The sequence below is a fragment of the Ananas comosus genome, unplaced genomic scaffold, assembly GCF_001540865.1.
Source record: "Ananas comosus cultivar F153 unplaced genomic scaffold, ASM154086v1, whole genome shotgun sequence".
Classification (NCBI taxonomy): Eukaryota; Viridiplantae; Streptophyta; class Magnoliopsida; order Poales; family Bromeliaceae; genus Ananas; species Ananas comosus.
The window spans coordinates 1-19,645 of NW_017890735.1; the positions used below are offsets into that span (position 1 = coordinate 1).

The following is a 19,645-nucleotide window of genomic DNA, read 5'->3' on the forward strand; positions in this document are numbered from 1 at the left end:
TCGTTCTCCTATCCATTGGAGCGACGTGGGCGAGAGAGCGGCTCTTGGCCCTGATGTGGTGCGGGAGGCGGAAGAGAGAGTCCGCCTTGCCCGTCAACGGTTGGCGATGGCGCAATCTCGGCAAAAGAGTTATGCCGACAAACGAAGGAAGGATTTAGAGTTTGCGGTTGGAGACCGTGTATTTTTAAGAGTATCGCCGATGCGAGGAGTCAAACGATTTGGGGTCCGTGGGAAGCTAAGTCCTCGATATGTTGGACCGTTTGAGATATTGGAGCGTGTGGGTGCGGTGGCGTATAAGCTCGCACTACCACCGAGACTCGCGGGAGTTCACAATGTGTTTCATGTGTCGAATCTTCGAAAGTATGTCCGAAACGCGACACATGTATTGGAGTATGAGCCCGTGGAGCTACGTGAGGATATGTCCTACGAGGAGTACCCGGTGTGCATCCTCGATCGAGAAGTAAAGAAATTGCGAAGTCGCAAGATCCCTTATGTGAAAGTCCAGTGGAGCAACCATGATGTGCGAGAAGCCACTTGGGAGCTCGAGGAAACTATGCGGCGAGAGTATCCGCATCTATTTGAGTCGACGAGCTAAGGTATGCGTAATTTCGCAGACGAAATTATTTTAAGGGGTGGAGGATGTAATATACCGAAAATTCGGAAAATAAAAGTCGAACTTTAGCCAAATTGACCAAAGTGCGAGGATGGAACACTTCGGAGAGTCCGAAGGTGTTAAAATAATCAAAAGTGAGTTGTGGAAGGTTTTCGAGAGCTAAAGAATCAAATTCTGCAAAACTGCAGATTTTCAGCTCTCGGGGACCGGTCCCTGGTGGGAGAGACCGGTCCCCGAACGCGTATAAGATGAGACAGCCGAAAAATCGGCTAAGTCCTGAGAAAGTAGCTCTCGGGAACCGGTCCCTGTCCGAGAGACCGGTCCCCGAGAGACCGGTCCCACAAGGGGAGACCGGTTGCACTGCGCGCAGCAGCTCTGGCTGAGCTGGGACGACGTTCGGGAACCGGTCCCTGCTCGGGGAGACCGGTCTCTGCCTGCGCGGAATGCCCAGTTCGGGCAGTGTAATAAAGTGAAAGTTGAGGGGTTTAGCTGCAATTTTGCAACCCAATAGCTATGTATTGAGGGTTAATGAGATTTTCTCTCATTCTCACCCTCTCAAACACTCTCTTCTCTCCCTCTCTCTCTAGAAGGCAAAGGAGAAGAAGAAGAAGGAAAGAAAGGAAGGAAAAGAAGGAGACGAAGGTGAAGAAGAAGCTTTTGGAGCAAAGAGGCTTCATCTTCTTCCTCTCTAGTGCAAGTTAGGGAAAGCTTTGAGGTAAGCTTCAACCCTAATCATGCTAAAACCCTAGAAATGGGTTTGAATAAACCTAGAAATGGTTCTTATGGAGCTTTTGGAGTATTAGAAGCTTTTCTTTTGCTTCTAAAGAGATCAAAACCTTGGTTTGCTTTAGAGGTGAGCTTGGACCACCTCTAATGGTGAAATCCAAACTAGGGTTTTGGAAAGGCTAAGAATGGTTCTAATGGACTATTTAGAGTATAATGAAGCCACTTTTGCTTCCCAATGAGATCAAACCCTAGATTTTGATATACATTAGAGCTAGGGCACCCAAATTGGGGCTTTTGCTCATGAGGGATTCCAAGTGCAATTGACCCTCCGAAAACCTAATTGGGGGTATTTCCGACGCGTAGGTGCGCTCGGATTAACGTTACGAAAAGCCAAAGTAAAGTTATGGGCAAAATGGCCTAATAAGGGTTCGTTATGCCGCAGGTAAAGAACGAAAGGTCTAAAAATCACAAGAAAATCATCGGAGCACCTTTGAAAGCCTACGAGGTGGGTGCTGCTTTTCAAACTCATTGAAATTCTCTCTATGCCTAATGTGTCATTCTTTGAGCATATGTTCTATATATTGTTGCATGCATTTTAGGGTAAAGTAATGATGAAATGTGATGATTGCATGATTGTGAGCACAACTTGCATAATGAGATGGTTGAGAACCTAATAATGTCAAAACCCTAGATGTATGCATGAGAGAAAATGTGAGTACCCAAAGTGAGCAAAAGAACAGAGTGGCACAATGACATAGATCGAGTGGCATTTGAAAATGTAAAGTAAAGAGACACTAGAGATAGTGTGAGGTAAAGAACCAATGTAATGTAAAGAATGCTGAAAATGATAATGCTTAAAGTTAACGCAATGTGGGAAGTAAAGAACGTGAAAATGCTAGAGGTAGCCAAAAGTAAAGAATGTAAAGAATATAATTGCTAGAGTTAGCAAAAGTAAAGGACAATGTAAAGAATGTGATTGCATGAGTTTGCAACATAAAGTGATATAATGAACACTAGAGCTAGTGTAAAGTCAAGATTGAACTTATAGATCCTTTGAGTTAAGGATATGATCATGCTTGCTATGAGTTCCGTGCTCGAGGGCGGTCGCTCCCCCTCGGGCGATGCGCTCCGGAGTTATGCATCCGGGTTGGAGTAAACCCGTAAGGACGGTCCTAGCGGGTGAGTTCCTGCGATGATGGACTTAATGTGAAGCAAGTTAATGTGGCGAAGCCCCCGGGTTAGCCTTAACGATTAAAGAACAAAGAACAAAGAGCAAAGAATAAAGAACAAAGCACAAAGTAAAGTCAAAGAATTGAAAGAATTTGCATAATCTGCATTTATTTAATGTTGAGCATACTTCTTGCTTATTGTTCAGGCATATTACCATCATGTTATAGATTGGTTACTATACAGCTTATTCTTTCTACTATGCCTGAGTTAGTCCTAGTGGGAAAGTCGGTGATGTTGAGGCCGAACCCACTGGGAACTTTGTTGTAGTTCTCACCCCACTATTTCCACAGAGCCGGGACCGAGCGAGCCGGCGAGCGACCGAGGTAAAGGTATCGCGCCTTAGTAAGAGGCCACCAAAGTTGGGTACATTTTGTTAGCAAACACCCTTTTGTCATCTTTTGTATTTGATGATTAGCAATGTGAAGAAAAGAATGTAAAGCTTATTTTGAGGTAAATGTGATGTAAGAAAGAAATGATGGAATTATGTAATGAAATGTAAAGAATCCTAAATGTAACAGATGGATGCAATGTATATGATCTAATATGAATCATATTACTTGTGTAGAAGTTTAGTTTTCCTATCTTTCACTAATGGCTACTGCTTACCCTCGTGTAAGCCGTTTGTGTATGTTTCCGCTAGTGCAATTCTTGTTTGAATTTTGTACATGTGATGAGCCTTGGGCGGACAGGGGAAACTCTGTCCGTTCGGCGTCTGTTTGACGTGCTCGGGTCGGGCCAAATTGGCATCGGTCTCGGGGCGTGACAAATATGATGGCAAAGAGTAGTACACAGATTCTATCATGCTCAAATATGTCCAACACAAAACTAGTGTGATCCCACATGGCAAGCAAGTATACTAAAGTGCAAAAAGCGCTATAAACAAGTATACTATAAGTCCAAACCTATGCTATAAGCATGTCCAAGAAACCAAACTACTATAATCTATTTAGTAGTGATTTTTACTTATGCGACACCATGTCGATTTCCATTTCCCATTAAGGACCTACCCAAGGTAGTCCGGCTTGCGCCGCCTAAGTGCCTGTGGTAGCCCAACATTCCCACTTGAGGAATGAGTCTGTCCCACCCGGCCCCATAGGCTTCTCAATACCGCACGAGCGAACATAAGTCGCATAGGCTAACTCTGGAGTGCCGGCTTGTAGAGAGCGACCCTCACAAGCATGTGCGAATGAGCACAAATGGCAAGCAAGCGTAGTCATCGTCTCAAATGCCCGATCATCATGTTTCTAACATGGTAACAATCACTAGCAACCCATCGGTCTAGTCAAATGTCCAATGTGAAGGTTTAACCGTTCATTATGTCTAATGCCCTTCTATGGCATTACATCTCACTATGCCCAAATCTTGTTCCAACACTAATGCCACTCCATGATATTAGGTTTACTAAGTCCACACATATTCCAAGCCTAATGCCCCTTTAGGACATTAGCTTACTAATTCACAAACCACTCTAGTCTAATACCCCTTTATGACATTATCTACTAGGTTCACATATAGCCCAAGCTCAATGTCTCTTTATGACATTAGCTTACTAAGTTCACATATAGTCCAAGCTCAATGTCTCTTTATGATATTAGCTTACTAAGTTCACATATAGCCCAAGCTCAACGCCTCTTTATGACATTAGCTTACAAAGTTCACATAATATTCAAGTTCCAAGCCACTTCATGGCCTAATGTTTCCTCATATGACCAAGGGTATATATAATCATTGTCATTTCACTATATGAAAAATAATTCTAAGTCCCAAATACGAATGCTAAACTCATGCATAAGTCTCACATGCAAGCTCTCTACTACATAGAAGTCCAAAAATGCATTGTATACAACATAAGTATTTTAAGCATTCTAAAATTTATAAATAATACATCTAACATGAAAATGCATGATTTTTTATTTTACGATACATAAATCCACAAAAATGAGATTTTCTCATTCTTAGGTGAGGTCAAATCCACCGAGCACCGCTAAAACTCCTTCGTTTCGCCGAATGGAGTTGTCCACAATTCTCCTAGTACCCTAAAGGTCACAAGAGAAGAGATACACGTACGTTACAAAAAGCCCTAGGCTCAAACATTAACCAACTCACGTAAAGGGGCAAAAACTCACCTATAGTGTAGAAATCCCCTTTAAAATCCTAAATGGAAGCTAAATCCCTTCCAAAGCAACCTAAACCAAGGTTCTAATCCAATTAGATGAGCTCTAAAAGCTTCAAATCAAAAAGCCCCAAATAAACCCTAGATTTTTCATCTCTACGGTTTCATCTCAAGAAAACCTCCAAAAACCAAATCTAGAGGGAAAGAATAAGATGCTAACCTCTTTGAAGCTTTAAATAAGGATCAAAGTCCTCAAGGTTCAAGGATCTTCCCTCAAGCAAGCCCCAAGTCCAAGCTCCAAGCCTCTACCAAGGTGGAAAGGCCACCAAGATGCAAAGAGAAGCAAAATGAAGCAATTAGATTTCAAAAATCCCAACAAAATCAAGGAGAAGGGATGGAGGGCTCCCTTACCTTCCTCTCTAGTGTTCTCAGCTCAGGGAAGAACCTAAGGGGCGTGGGTGATGGTATAGAAGGCCACAATCGCAAAAACACCCCTGCAGTTCGACCTGTTCAGATTCTGCCAAAGTGTATCGGTACACGGGCAAGTGTACCGGTACAGATCCCACGAAAAAGGCAAACCCGAGTCTCGGGTTTGAAATTCGGCACAAGTGTACCGATACAACCATCAACGTGTACCGGTACAAAATCTGTACCGGTACAACCAGCGACCTGTCACCGATTTCACCATGTGCAGAGAGCAATCCGAGGGTAACCTAAGTCCATCTCTTTGGTGACCTTAGCGCTACATAAAATACTACAAATCTCGGGATACGAGCCATAGGTCGGAACACTATAAACGATCCACCAAAAAATCTGGAAAAACTCAAAACACAGTTCAAACACTCAAACCCCGCAATTTGCAAAGATTCAGTGTGTTAATAAAGTCACCGACGGCCATGGAAATATCAAGATATGCTAAATTGGCTTCTTACTATGGGGCTCATGACGGTTGTAAATAACCATTCCAGCGGTTCATTTCATAGCTATAAATAACCCTACTTTGTAATTCAAGTTTGAAAGATGTAAAACACGCTGGTAAACTATAGAATTATCATAGATTTTTTAGTAGTAAATGTAATTCGAAATGTAATATAGTTGTAAGTGTATGCAGTTGTAAATGCAGTTGTAAACGTAGCAGTTATGACCATATATTAATTCATTTGGTTGGATGTAGTATAAAGTGCTGGAATTATAAAAAAATTATTTTGTTGCATAGTTGAGAACTAGTTAAGTGACCCGCGCGATGCCGCGGGTAGTTATTTTAAAATTTAATTTTGAAAATTAGTTATAAAAATCAATTTCAGAATAATTATGAAATATTACGGACAAATTATGAAATAATTTTAAATAAATGCATCTATCTTCCCTAATATAGAAAATATAAGGAGCTTTCTCAACAATAAGATATTTTGAAATAGTTCTTCAACTTTATTAAATATTTTCTTATCTTGTTATCTTTTGTTTAATTTTATATTGATAATTTTGTAAGGTTATCTATAATATTTCAAATATTTTCATGGGTACGAATGAAATTATCCCATAATAATTATTTCAAACATGACCACATGTCTAAGGGATTGAGAAATAATAAATGGTGCAATAAGTACATCAAAAAATTTTAGTAGGCATGGTAGTCCCCCATTAGTTAGTGAAATAATTTTTAGTAGGTATCGTAGTCCCCCAGTAGTTACTGAATGAAAAGAGAAATTATTGCTTGTGATTCTCGCAATTAACTTTCGTCAAATATAAAATTAACTTAAGCCGCATCAATCTTTTTTCTCATTTTTTGATGTACAATTTATATGTGAATGCTCAATATTATAAAATTAATATTTATATCTAATACCAATAGTCTAAATTATTTAACATTTATTTATATATTTTACATTTTATACAAATAAATAGTAAATTATATAATTATATAATAAATTATTATATAATAATATATCTATATAAAAATAAAATACTATATATAATAAATAAATATATATATTTATAAATAAAACATTTTTTTATAAAAATATAGAGAGAGAGAGAGAGAATGAAAGGGACCTCCCTCTCACGTGGTCCACGAGGTCGAAGTGCCCTCGTGGACCCGTGAAAACCACCATGAGCCGCGATTTTTTTCGGCTCCGCGCAGACCGCGCCGTGCCGCACCGGCGCTCGGCGCCCAGCGCGGCGCGCGGGCCCACGCCCACGCTCTCGCGGTCCCCGCACCCACACGCTTACGCCGCGCCCGCGCCCTCGCGCAACCCACGCCGTGCCCGCGTGAACCGCCCGCGCCTGCGCCCTCGCCGCGCCACGCCGTGCCGGGCCCCGCCCCCGCGCCTGCTCCTGTTCGCGGCTCCGCTGCCACGTGTTGCCCTCCCGTTGAAGTTATTGATGAATAATATATCTATACAAATGGCATTTGTAAAATTTTATTGCTTTATATATGTGGTAATCTGATTACTCTAATGTAAAAAAGAAATATTTCTATTTAAAAAATAATTAGAAAGATAAGCTTATCTTCTATTTAAAGTTATTTCTTTAAATTACTGTAGTTGAGTCTCCTTATATATGCCCCAGCGGTTGAATTCACACACATTAAACCAAACACCATATTTAAATTTATATACAGTTACAACTATATTATAATTGTAACTATATAAAATCAAACAATTCCTGAACACACTTAATGATTGATGCTCAAGATCTCAAATTCGAAATATAATTATTTTATATTTTTTATTTAGAAATAAACTTACTGAAAATGTGAACAAATTAAGATTCGAACTTGGGACCTTGAATACCAACCGTCAAACTCTTTACCATTTGTGTCGGTTAATCTACTGTCACCATTTACATTAAAATCCCTAACATCAGTTATTCATTTTAATAAAATCGCCTTATGTTGAAGACGAAAATTGTCACGTCAGCATCAATTAATCTAAGTTTGCTGCCGCCGCAGCCATGAAGCAATTTTCATCAAAATTAACAGAACACTTTTTATCGAATGGGAATTTGATCGGAAGAAATAGTAAACGCTCGAAACTCGACCCAAGAAATTAAAGCAAAAGAAAAAATAAAAGTTAGGAACCAAGGTGATGCGATCGATTAACCCAAACGACACTTCGGCTGCTACACCAACACTCGTACACGGGGGAGAGGAAGAACAAACGGAAGATACTAACAAACAAACAAACCCCGGCACCCTCCTCCTCCTCCTCTTCTTCTTCTTCTCCTCTTTATCACATTACAACGCACGCATTTGCATTCTCCTCGCTGAAGAAGTAATACGAATCCGGCGGCGCCGTCACGGGCGGCGCAGTCCAGTAGACGTACCCGCTGCCGCCGCTCTGTTGCGCCGCCGCCGTCCCCGGAAAGTAGTACGCTGCACCGCGGCTCGCGCTCGGCCGCACAGCACTGTAGCTCACCACATACGCCGGCACATGATTCTCCACCATTCCATTACCGCCGCCACCACCATTACCACCTTTTATTGCCACCGCCCCCTCCGAAGCCCCACCGCCGCCATTGTGGCCTTTCTTTCCCTTCTTCTTTCCGCCGCCGCCGCCGCCGCCGCCGACGTCTGGTTTGGGCTGCTTCGGCTGGTCCTTGCCGTCAGCTTTGTCGGGCTTATCTGATTCCTCTGCGGACGAAGCGGCGGCGCCGTCATCACCGTCATCGTCGTTATCATCATCGTTGTCCGTATCCGCGCCATGCTCATTGGCGGCGGGGAGTTTAGGTGCGGCGGCAGCGGCGGGGGCGGCGGCATTGGGCTTATTCTTGTTCTTGCTCTTCTTCTTCTTCTTCTTCTTCTTGGCACCGCCGGGGGAGTCTGCAGAAGTGGCGTCGGGTTGGGGTTCTTGGGGCCAGAGCTCGGCATGCTTGCCCGTCTTGAGGAGCTTCTTGATGAGGGCGTCGGCCTCCACGTTCCCCGTCACCACCACCTTCTGCTGCGGCACGTCGATGCTCGTTTTATACACCCCTGTATATATATACAATGCATACATACATGAACAGCACGCGCGCACACACAATATATGAAAAAGGGTGGAAATATTTGAAGATGCCGATGGGGTTTTTGGTGTTTTTGTGCGGTGATTGCACCAAAGTGGGATTTTGATGCGATTTTTGATAGAGAGGGATTGTGCCAAGAAGAACGGGATTTTGATGAAGGAATGGCAACAATGATGGGATTTTGGTGTCCGAATTGTACAAGAAAGATGATGTTTTGTTGTTGGGACCAAAGAAGCGATTTTTTATCAAGTAATTGCACCGAGTTGGGGTTTCGGTGAAGGAACTGCAGCAGCAATAAAAAGATATGGGATTTTTTTTTTTTTTTTTTTTTTTTTTTGAAGAAGAAGAAGAAGTTGCACCGAAATTGGGATTTTGATAAAGGAATTTCGACAAGGAAGCAAAAAAAAAAGAAAAAGATGGGGTTTTTGTGAAGGACTTGCACCAAAAATAGACGGGGTTTTCATGGAGAAAATTGCGCCAAGAATGGGATTTTGATGAAGGTATTGCACTTAAGATGGGATTTTGCTTAGGGAATTGTAACAAGCAAGGGATTTTGAGAAGGAATAGTACAAAAGAAAGGTTTTGAAGAACGAATTGTAGATTTTGATGAAGGAATTGCAGCAGCAAAGTTGGGGTTTCGATGAAATAAAATTTGCACTGAAGATGGGGTTGGACGACTAAAAAAAAATATTATTTTGCAACAAAGATGGGAATTCTGATAAAGGGATAAAAGGGTGCACGTGAACCCAAAGAGGGGATTAATTGGGGATTAAGGGACGTTGGTAGATATTTAATTAGAAACTTGATTCATCTAATTATACCTTCTATGGAATGGAGCACCTTCTTCACCTTCTTCTTGCATCCTTCACAGTGGATGGAGACCTTCAAAACCCATGTCTAAAAAGAAAAAAAGAAATCAACTAATCGATTAACTAATCAATCAACACCATTAAAAAGCACAATAAAATTACCAACTTTTTTTTTTTTTTTTTTTTTTTTGCTTATTTGTGATTCAAAAATAGGAAACACCATGTTGAGAAAGCAGGGGAAAAAATTGAACAGAGGAGGGGAGAAGAGGAGGAGAGAATCAACCACCTGGTATTTGAGTGGTTCTGGGCCTTCTTCTGCTGAGGCCATTAGAGAGAGAGAGAGAAAGAGAAGAGATTAATGGAGAGTGTGAGGAGAGAGAGAGAGAGAGAGGAGAGAGAAAGAGGAATGAGAGAGGAAACTACTTCAAAAGGGAGGGAATGAGAAGAAAAGAGGAAAGGAGGAGAGAGAGAGAGAGAGTTGGGAAGTGAGTCTGTGAGTGTGAGAGAGAGAGAGAGAGAGAAGAGTTTTGATGTAGAGAAGCGGACTCCAGCTACAACGGAACGGAATTATTTGATACCGAACGCAGACGTTTCTAGATATATGAATACAAAAGCTCAAAAACTGGTGTATGAGTTTAATCTATACTCGTTTCCAATATAAACCCTATCCGAATTCAAATAAATTTTATATTACATAATATATAAATATTTAATTTTATATTTAACTTTATAATTTAAGATTTAGATTTTACTATAATATATTTTAAAATATGGTAAAGAAAAATATTTATTTTAGATTCTAGTTTTGGAGCACAGGTTCAGTTTGGTGTTTTTGACTTGAGTTCCGTTTCTAATACAGATTTTAAAAACCTGTTGGGTTTGAGTACGAATTTGAATGTCAGGTCTAACTGTCAGATTCGAATTTGGAATTTTAAAAATTCATCTTGAACTCGACCCAATTGACGTCCCTACGAAGCATTGTATAATTCAAACCATTAATAGAATCACAGTCCAGCTACTATTTTCTGGTTTTTTAAGGACATAAATATAGACTTTTAACTCTTGGAATGACTAGATTTTAGAAGGGGTAGATGAATAGTATTTGACTCAATGGTTAAAAGTTTATAATAATATTAATATTAATTAATATACATTATTTATGTTCTCCTAAAAAGAACATAGTGGACTCGTCCTATGTCTAGAATTTTGACCATTCTTAAGAAAGCCTACATATTTTTAAAATTTTTTTTTTTCTTTCTTCATTTTTATCTCTAGTTCAAAAATTTTTTAAATATTGAAAAAGTTCTTCCGTCCACAATTGAAAGCCCCAACCAGCCCAAAAACTGTACTAGAGAGCTCTATGATAAAGAAGGCAATTGTGAGCCGTTGGATTATAAACTGCATGAGATTTCAAAACAAATTAAATTATGAAATTTCTTAGTTTTGGTCTTCAATTTTATAACTTGGTTGTTTTGTATACTATGTTTAGATTGGATAATCGTTATCTACATCTTCTACTTTTTTGTATTTTTTTGCTAAGCTTTGGGAATCCTCTTTAACTTAAAGCCAATTTGCATAAAAAATCTATTAGTTTTGAGTTTTTACAAAAATAGGCCGTCTTTTTAGATTTTACAGATTCGGACCGAATTTTTAAAAGGATGACCAAACTACCCTTTTTCAAAATACATAAAAATTATATGCTTTAAATACCCAGAAAAATACAACTGCTAAGCTATTAAGTGTAAAATTTTTTTAAAATAACAATTTCTTGAAAATTACAATTGCTAAGTCATAAGTATATGTACCTTTCTCGTGAAACGAAAATTCTCATTCAAGATAAAATAAAAAAATAAAAAAATAATTAATAAGATGAAAGAGTGCAATATCCTCTCAAATAGTGCAACATGCTCTTCCAAATAGTACAATATCTATATAAATAGTGCAACATATACATTGTTAATACACATTTTGTATAGTTTTTATACTAAATTACGTACAGTTTAGTATATTACGTGAAAATAACATAATATATTACAACATACTATAAAAATTATGGCTTAGCAGTTATCATTTTCAAGAAATTTGGCACTATATTTAATATGCAATCAAATTTAATTTTCAAAGAGAAAGAGTGCAACACACATCTAAATTGTGCAATATCCTCTCATAATAGTGCAACATTTACATAAATTGTGTAAATATCTGTACAAATAGTATAAAATATACACCGTTTGTACATATATTGTATAATTTTTATAGTATGTTGTAATATATTATATTATTTTCGCACAATATATTAAATGTACGTAATTTAGTGTAAAATTATGCAAAATGTGTATTAACAATACATATGTTGCATTATTTATACAGATATTTCACTATTTGGGAGAGCATGTTGCACTATTTGAGAGGATGTTGCGCTCTTTCATCTTATTAATTATACTTTATTCTTTTTATTTTATCTTGATGAGAATTCTTGTTTTACGAGAAAGATACATGTAATTATGACTTAGCAGTTGTCATTTTTAAAAAATTTTACACTTAATGGCTTAGCAGTAGGGCTGGCAAATGAGCGAGCTGGCTCGCGTTCGACTCGCGTTCGACTCGATATTTGGCTCGCTCGAGCTCGACTCGAAATTAAATGAACCGAGCTTGAACAAAAAAAAAGGCTCGAAATTCATTTCAAGCCGAGCTTGAGTATTACTCGGCTCGTTCGAATTAGGCTCGAAAAGCTCGAATATATATATATATATATTAGAGCTAATATGCTATCGAAAGTATAGAGGATCTGGTGCTTTCGATTTTTTGATTCTTAGATCAACCCCTTTAATCATTTTTTATTTTTTGATTAATACTATTATTATCTTGTAGGGACCACTCAATCATAGGGGTATTATTTAATCCTAGGGAAGACCGCAATCATCCCAACCATACAATTCTTAATCAAATGGTCAAAAATTCGAAAACATCAAATCCTCTATATTTTCGATAGCATAGAAGTTCTACACTCTATATATATATATATATATATATATATATTATATAATATATATATATATATATATATATATATATATATATATATATATATATATATATATATAGACTAGAGTGAATAATCTCAGTTTAGTTAAAATTGGGCAATGTTGTTGCCCATAAAACAAATCCAATAACAAATAAAAGAGCAAAATTCACTAAATTTATACATTTCCTTTTCTTTCTTTCTATCAAGAGCTCTAAATTTCAATATGTTTCTCTCTTCTCTTTTTCTGTCTCTAACCCTAATTGGCCAAGCCGAAAGCCCTCCAAGTTACCAACTAAACAGCATATGCCCGCCGTTGACTACCTATTATTAATTTTATACTTGAGAAAATATACAGAATATTTTAAAATAAAAAATTATTACATATAAAATTTAATTTTAGTTATATATGATTGATAGTTTAATCTAAATATTTATCTATATAATTTATTTATTTTTGACTGCATAAATGGAAATGAATAATATGGTGATTGAAGGCGGAAGAGAAGACATGTGAGGCTGAAAAGATTAGATATTTAACTCATAAATTATTTTTCTTCATATTATAATACTATATTTCATATAATTATTTTGTACTTTGAACTATTAGACATATTTTTCTATCAAATTATAGATAATGTTCTATACAAATTAAACTATTGATCGTATGATGTTGAGAATTTCAAGCAGCTCGTTTAGGGCTCGAGCTCGCTTGACTCGAAATTAGGCTCGCTTGAGCTCGGCTCGAATTAATTTCAATCCAAGCTTGAGCTTAAATTTAGGCTCGAAATTAATTTCAAGCCGAATTTGAGCCGAGGTAAGCTCGCTCGAGCTCAGCTCGTTTCCACCCCTACTTAGCAGTTGTAATTTTTCTAGGTATTTAAAACATATAATTTTTATGTATTTTGAAAAATGGGTAGTTTGGTCATCCTTCTGACGATTAGGCCCAAATCTGCAAAATCCAAAAAGACGGCTTACTTTTGCAAAAGCTTAAAACTAATAGATTTTTTATACAAATTGGCCTTAACTTAATTTCCCTGTTGCTGCTAATTTTGTTTTGGGTTTTTTTTTTTTCCGTCATTACATTGCTTAAAACTACGCCAGCAAGCTCTATTCCATTTCATGAATGAATTAATGAAGGCCTAGGACTTATCCTCTCAAAAAAAAAAAAAAAAAAGAAAAAGAAAAGAAAAAAAACTGAAATAAAAAAAATTCAGAATGTTTTGGTTCTATTTTTATATAGATTCTGTCTCAATTCAGAATAATGAAAAACTAAATCAAAACGAAAATTTAGAATAATGAAAAACTAAATCAAAACGAACTGTATCGAGCTTACATTGCTCAAATTAATCAGTTTAACTTAAAAACCAAACTTACCTGTGTTGATGTTTCAGCTTAATTACATCCTACTACACTATACTTCAATGATATTTTTATTTGTTATATTATACTATTTTTTTAAACGATATTATTGAACTATCATTTTCTATTAATTTTATAGTGTATTTGTATTTTTATTTTTATTTTCTATTCTATACTTTTTTTTTCAAAGATATTATTAAACTACCATTTTCTCGTCATTCTATAAAATACTGTCAATAAATTTATTTATTTAGATAGAAACTTTCTTTGTCCCACCAAAGATAGAAGATGTTGAAGGAAGGAGAATAGTAAAAAGATGAATCCTTTTTTATAAATCAGACGATCAAAAATCCACTGATATCATCGGACAAGAGGATTATGATGATGATATATTTGAGGATATAGAAATCCCAAATTATTTTTCAGCTAACTTGAAAAAGATGATACACAAGTTAGGTTGCCCCACAAGGAAGTGTTGGACCAATCACAAATTCTTTCAACGAATGTGGAATCCACCGCAAAGAAGATCCATACTCCCAAATGGCAAATCTAGCAATACCAGAGGCCTAGGATATTACAGAAGCTCCACTTATCAAGATATTTATATGTAACACACTGGACTTTTACAAATTGTAAGGTTCGAGTATTTGATCTGTGATTTGAGTTTTTTCAAATATTCTGTAGGGTCGTAGACTGTAATATACCGAAAATTTGAAAAATAAATATCGAACTTTAGTCAAATTGACCAAAGTGCGAGGATGGTACACTTCGGAAAGTCCGAAGGTGTTAAAATGAGTAAAAGTGCGTTATGGGAGGTTTTCGAGAGCTAAAAAATCAAAAATCTGTAAATTGCAGTTTTTGAGATCTCGGGGACCGGTCCCTGGTGGGAGAGACCGGTCCCCGAACGCGTGAGAAATGAGAAAGACCGAAAATCGGCTAAGTCCCAGAAAACCAGCTCTCGGGAACCGGTCCCTGCGGGGAGAGACCAGTCCCCGAGAGTCCGGTCTCCCTGGGAGAGACTGGTTGCCCCGTGCAAAAGGCCCCGCTGAGCTGCGGGAGAGCTCTCTGGGACCGGTCCCAAGTCGGGGAGACCGGTCCTCGAACCCGAAAACTGCCGAGTTCAAGCAGTTTAATAAAATGAAAGCTGAGGGGTCTAAATGCAAAGTTGCATTATATGGGTTGTGTTGAGGGGTTGTGAAGGCTTATTTCTCATTCCCTCACCCTATCACACTCTTCTCTCTCTTTCTCTCTCTTGAAGACAAGAAGGAGAAGAAGAAGACAAAGAAAAGAAAGGAAAAGAAGAAGAAGAAAAGGAGAAAGAAGGTGAAGAAGAAGGCAAGGAGGAGAAGAAGACCCCTCCTCTCCTTCCCTAGCTTGGAAAAGGAAAGCTTACAAGGTAAGCTTTGAACCCCAATAGTGGTAAAGCTCAAACTAGGGTTTGGATGGACCTAAAAATGATTTTAATGAAACCTTTAGAGTATTTGGAGCTATCTTTTGCTTCCTTTTGAGATTAAAACCATGGATTGGTGTGGAGGAAGTGAAGCTTGAAGTAAAGCTTCAACCCCTCTCATGGTAGAATCCAAATTAGGGTTTGGATTGAAGTAAAGATGATTTTAATAGAGTTCTTAGGGTAGATTGAAGCTTCTTTTGCTTCTTAATGAGATCAAACCTGTAATATACCAAAACTTCGGAAAATAAATATCGAACTTTAGTCAAATTGACCAAAGTGCGAGGATGGTACACTTCGGAAGGCCCGAAGGTGTTAAAATGATCAAAAGTGAGTTGTGGAAGGTTTTCGAGAGCTAAAGAATCAAATTCTGCAAACTGCAGAGTTTGAGCTCTCGGGGACCGGTCCCTAGTGGGAGAGACCGGTCCCCGAACGCGTGCAGAGTGAGACAGCCGAAAAATCGGCTAAGTCCTGGAAGGACAGCTCTCGGGAACCGGTCTCTGTCTGAGAGACCGGTCCCCCAGAGACCGGTCCCCCAAGGAGGGACCGGATGCATTGCGCGCGGCAGCTCTGGCTGCGCAGGGCGGGCCTTCGGGGACCGGTCCCTGCTCGGGGAGACCGGTCTCTGCCTGCGAAAACTGCCCAGTCCAGGCAGTGCACAGAGATAAAAGTTGAGGGGTTTATTTGCATTTTTGCAACCCATTGAGCTATGTTAGGGGGCTGAGGGGCTTTTTCTCTCATTTCTCACCCTCTCACACTCTCTCCTCTCTTTCTCTCTCTAGAAGACAAAGAAGGAGAAGAAGAAGAAAGGAAGAAAGGAGGAAAAGAAAGAGAAGAAGGTGAAGAAGAAGCTTTTGGAGCAAAGAGGCTTCATCTTCTTCCTCCCTAGTGCAAGAAAAGGAAGCTTACAAGGTAAGCTTTGAACCCTAATGTAGTAAAACCCTAGAAATGGGTTTGAATGAACCTAGAAATAGTTTTTAATGGAATATCTAGTAGTTTTGAAGCTTTCTTTTGCTTCTTTAGAGATCAAAACCATGGTTGAGCTCAACGTAAGCTTCAACCCACCTCTAATGGTGAAATCCAAACTAGGGTTTGGAGTGAGCTAAGAATGGTTCTAATGGACTATTTGGAGTATAGTGAAGCTACTTTTGCTTCCCAATGAGATCAAACCCTAGGTTTTGTATATGTATTGGAGCTAGGGCACCGAATTGGGGCTTTTGCTCATGAGGGTTTCTAAGTGCAATTGACCCTCCAAAAACCTAATTGGGGGTATTTCCGACGCGTTGGTGCGCTCGGATTAACGTTACGAAAAGTCAAAGTAAAGTTATGAGCAAAATGGCCTAATAAGGGTTCGTTCGTTTGCGGCAGGAAAGAACGAAGCATCTAAAAATGCTCGCCAAGAAAATATCGGAAGCAGAAACCTTTGAAAGCCTACGAGGTGGGTGGTGGCTTTTTCTCAAAAACTCATTGAAATTCTCTCTATGCTAATGTGTCCATTCTTGAGCATATGTTATATGTATTGTTGCAGCATTTTAGGGGTAAAGTAATGCATGAAATGTGATGATTGCATAATTGTGAGCAACAAACTTGCATAATGCGAGAACTCGAGTTGCGAGACCTAATCTAAACTGTAAAACCCTTATGGTATGCATGAGAAGAAAAGTGAGCACCCAAAGTGGACCAAAAGAAAGAGTGGGCAACAATGACATAGATCGAGTGCATTGATAAAGTAATGTGAAATGACACTAGAGTTATGGTAATGTAAAGAACTAAATGATGGTAAAGAATGAAGAAAGGTGACAACGTGTAAAGTTAGAAGTAAAAGACAATGCAAAGAACAATGATGCAGAGTTAGCAAGAGTAATAATAAATGTAAGAAGAATGATTGCAATGAGTTTGCAAACATAAAGTGATGTAAAGAACACTAAGCTAAGTGTAAATCAAGATTGAACTATAATCCTTTGAGTTAGAGGATATGATCAATACTTGCTGTTGAGTTCCGTGCTGCGGGCGTCCCCTCCGGGCGATGCGCTCCGGAGCGTCTATGCATCGCGGGTTGGGAGTAGACCCGTAAGGCAGGTCCTAGCGGTGAGATACCTGCGCATGCCTGGACCCTTACACGTGAGGTGCAGTTAATGTGCGAAACACCCCCGGGTTAGCCTTTAATGAGTTAAAGAGCAAAGAACAAAGAATAAAGAACAAAGAGTGAAGTGAAAAGAAGCGAAAAGAACATGCATAACTGCATCTATTAATGTTGAGCATATTCCTTGCTTTTGTCTCAGGCATATTAAGCATCATGTTATACCGATTGTTTACATGATTCTCAGCTATCCTTTCTATTATGCCCTGGAGTTCAGATCCTACGTGGGAGAAAGATCGTGATGTTCTTGAGGCCCGCACTGGCCGAACTTCGTTGCTACAGTTCTCACTCCCACTATTTCGCACAGGCCGGGACGAGCGAGCCGGCGAGCGACCGAGGTAAAAGGTATCGCGCCTTAGACCAGAGGCCTCCCGATGTTGGGTTCATTTTGTAGTAAATACTCTTATGATCATCTTTATTGTTTTGATGATTTTAGCAAGAAAGAAAGAATGTAAAGCTTATTTTGAAGGTAACATGTGTTTGTACAAGGAAGAAATGATGTAGATTATGTAGAACTGCAAAGAATTCTAATATATAGAGATGGATCGCAATGTATAATATCCTAAACATAATCATATTACTTGTGTAGAATGTTTAGTTTCCTTTCTCTTTTCACTTAATGGCTACTGCTTACGCCTCGTGTAAGCCGTTGTGTATGTTTCCGCTAGTGGCTTTCTCTCTTTGAATGAAAATGTGGCATTGTGATGAGCCTTGGGCGGATGGGGGGGGTCAGAACACTCTGTCGTCTCGGCGTCCTGTTTGGACGTGCTCGGTCGGAGCCAAGAATTGCAGCGGTCCGGGGGCGTGAACAAAACCCTAGGTTTTGGCGTACCATGAAGCTAGGGGCACGCCAATTGGGGCCTTTTGCTAGTGAGGGTTCCAAAAATGAATATTGACACTTCTACGACCTAACTAGGGGTATTTCCGACGCGTTGGTAATGCTCGATTTGACGTTACGAAAAGCCAAATGTAAAGATATGAGGCAAAATGGCCTAATGGGCTCTCGTTTTGCCGCAGGCTAGGCAAACGAAGCAGGCTGAAAAATCCAAGAAAATCGTGTACATCCTAGTACGCCTACGATGGTGGGTCGTGCTGCTATCCAAACTTCGTTGAACTTCCTTTTATGCCTAAGTGTCATTCAATTGAGCATATTTATATACATTGTTGCATGCCATTTAGGTAGGGGTGGAAACGAGCCAAGCTCAGCAGCGAGCTTATGTCAGCCTCAATTCGGCTTGAAATTAATTTCGCAGCCCTAAATTTAGGCTTAAGCTTTGCTTGAAATTAATTCGCCCGAGCTCGAGCGTGTCAATATATCCCAACCAACTCGAAAATAAATATTCGAACCTTTAGTCAAATTGACCAACAGTGCGAGGATGGTACACTTCGAAAGCCCGAAGGGGATAAATGATCAAAATGAGTTGTGGGAAGGTTTTCGAGAGCTCAAGAATCCCATTCTGCAAAACTGGCAGATGTTTTCAGCTCTCGGGGACCGTCCCTGAAGAGGAAGACCGGTCCCCGAACCACGTATAAGATGAGACAGCCGAAAATCGGCTAAGGCTTCCTGAGAACAGTACTCTCGGGAACCGGTCCCTGTGCCGACGAGACGCGTCCCCGAGAGACCCGTCCCCACAAAGGAGAGACCGTTGCACTGGCGCGAAGCAGCTCTGGCTTGCGCTCGGGACGACGTTCGGGAACGCCGGTCCCTGCTCGGGAATAAGACTGGGTCCCTGCCTGGCGCGATCCGCCCTAGTTCGGCAGGTGTATTGTAAAGTGAAAGTTGGAGGGTTTATGCTGCAATGTCTGATGCATTTAGGGTAAATAGAGAGATTTCTCTCATTTCTCGCCTTCATTCGCTCTCATCACCTCTTTCCTCTCTCAGAAGCACGAAAGACAGGAGCAACAAAGAACGAACAAAGGAGGAGGGAAAATAACAGGACAAGAAAAAAGGCAAAGAAGAAGAGCCGAAGTGAGACAAACCTCTCCTCTTCCCTTCTTTAGACTGGAACAAAGGGCAGTTTAAGTAAGCTTGCCCCTTCCTCATGCTAAATCCAACAACACGGTTTGGCATTAACCTAGAAATGGTTTTAGGGAGTATTTGAAGGGTTTTGAAGCTTTCTTTTGCTTCTTTTAAGAAAGATCAAAACGCTAGATTTGCTATAAGACGGTAGCCAGCTTGGC

At 39.5% G+C, this 19,645-nt stretch overlaps 1 protein-coding gene across 1 annotated transcript; it reads right to left on the reverse strand.

Moving 5' to 3' along the window:
• Positions 1-7,753: 7,753 nt before the first annotated feature.
• Positions 7,754-9,957, reverse strand: LOC109704165 (heavy metal-associated isoprenylated plant protein 36-like). The gene is made up of 3 exons (XM_020224907.1): positions 9,780-9,957; positions 9,506-9,581; positions 7,754-8,652 (listed from the first exon to the last, which is right to left on the reverse strand). Exons 1-3 carry the CDS (start codon positions 9,819-9,821, stop codon positions 7,913-7,915), a joined length of 858 nt encoding a protein of 285 aa, XP_020080496.1. The 5' UTR covers positions 9,822-9,957; the 3' UTR covers positions 7,754-7,912.
• Positions 9,958-19,645: the final 9,688 nt, after the last annotated feature.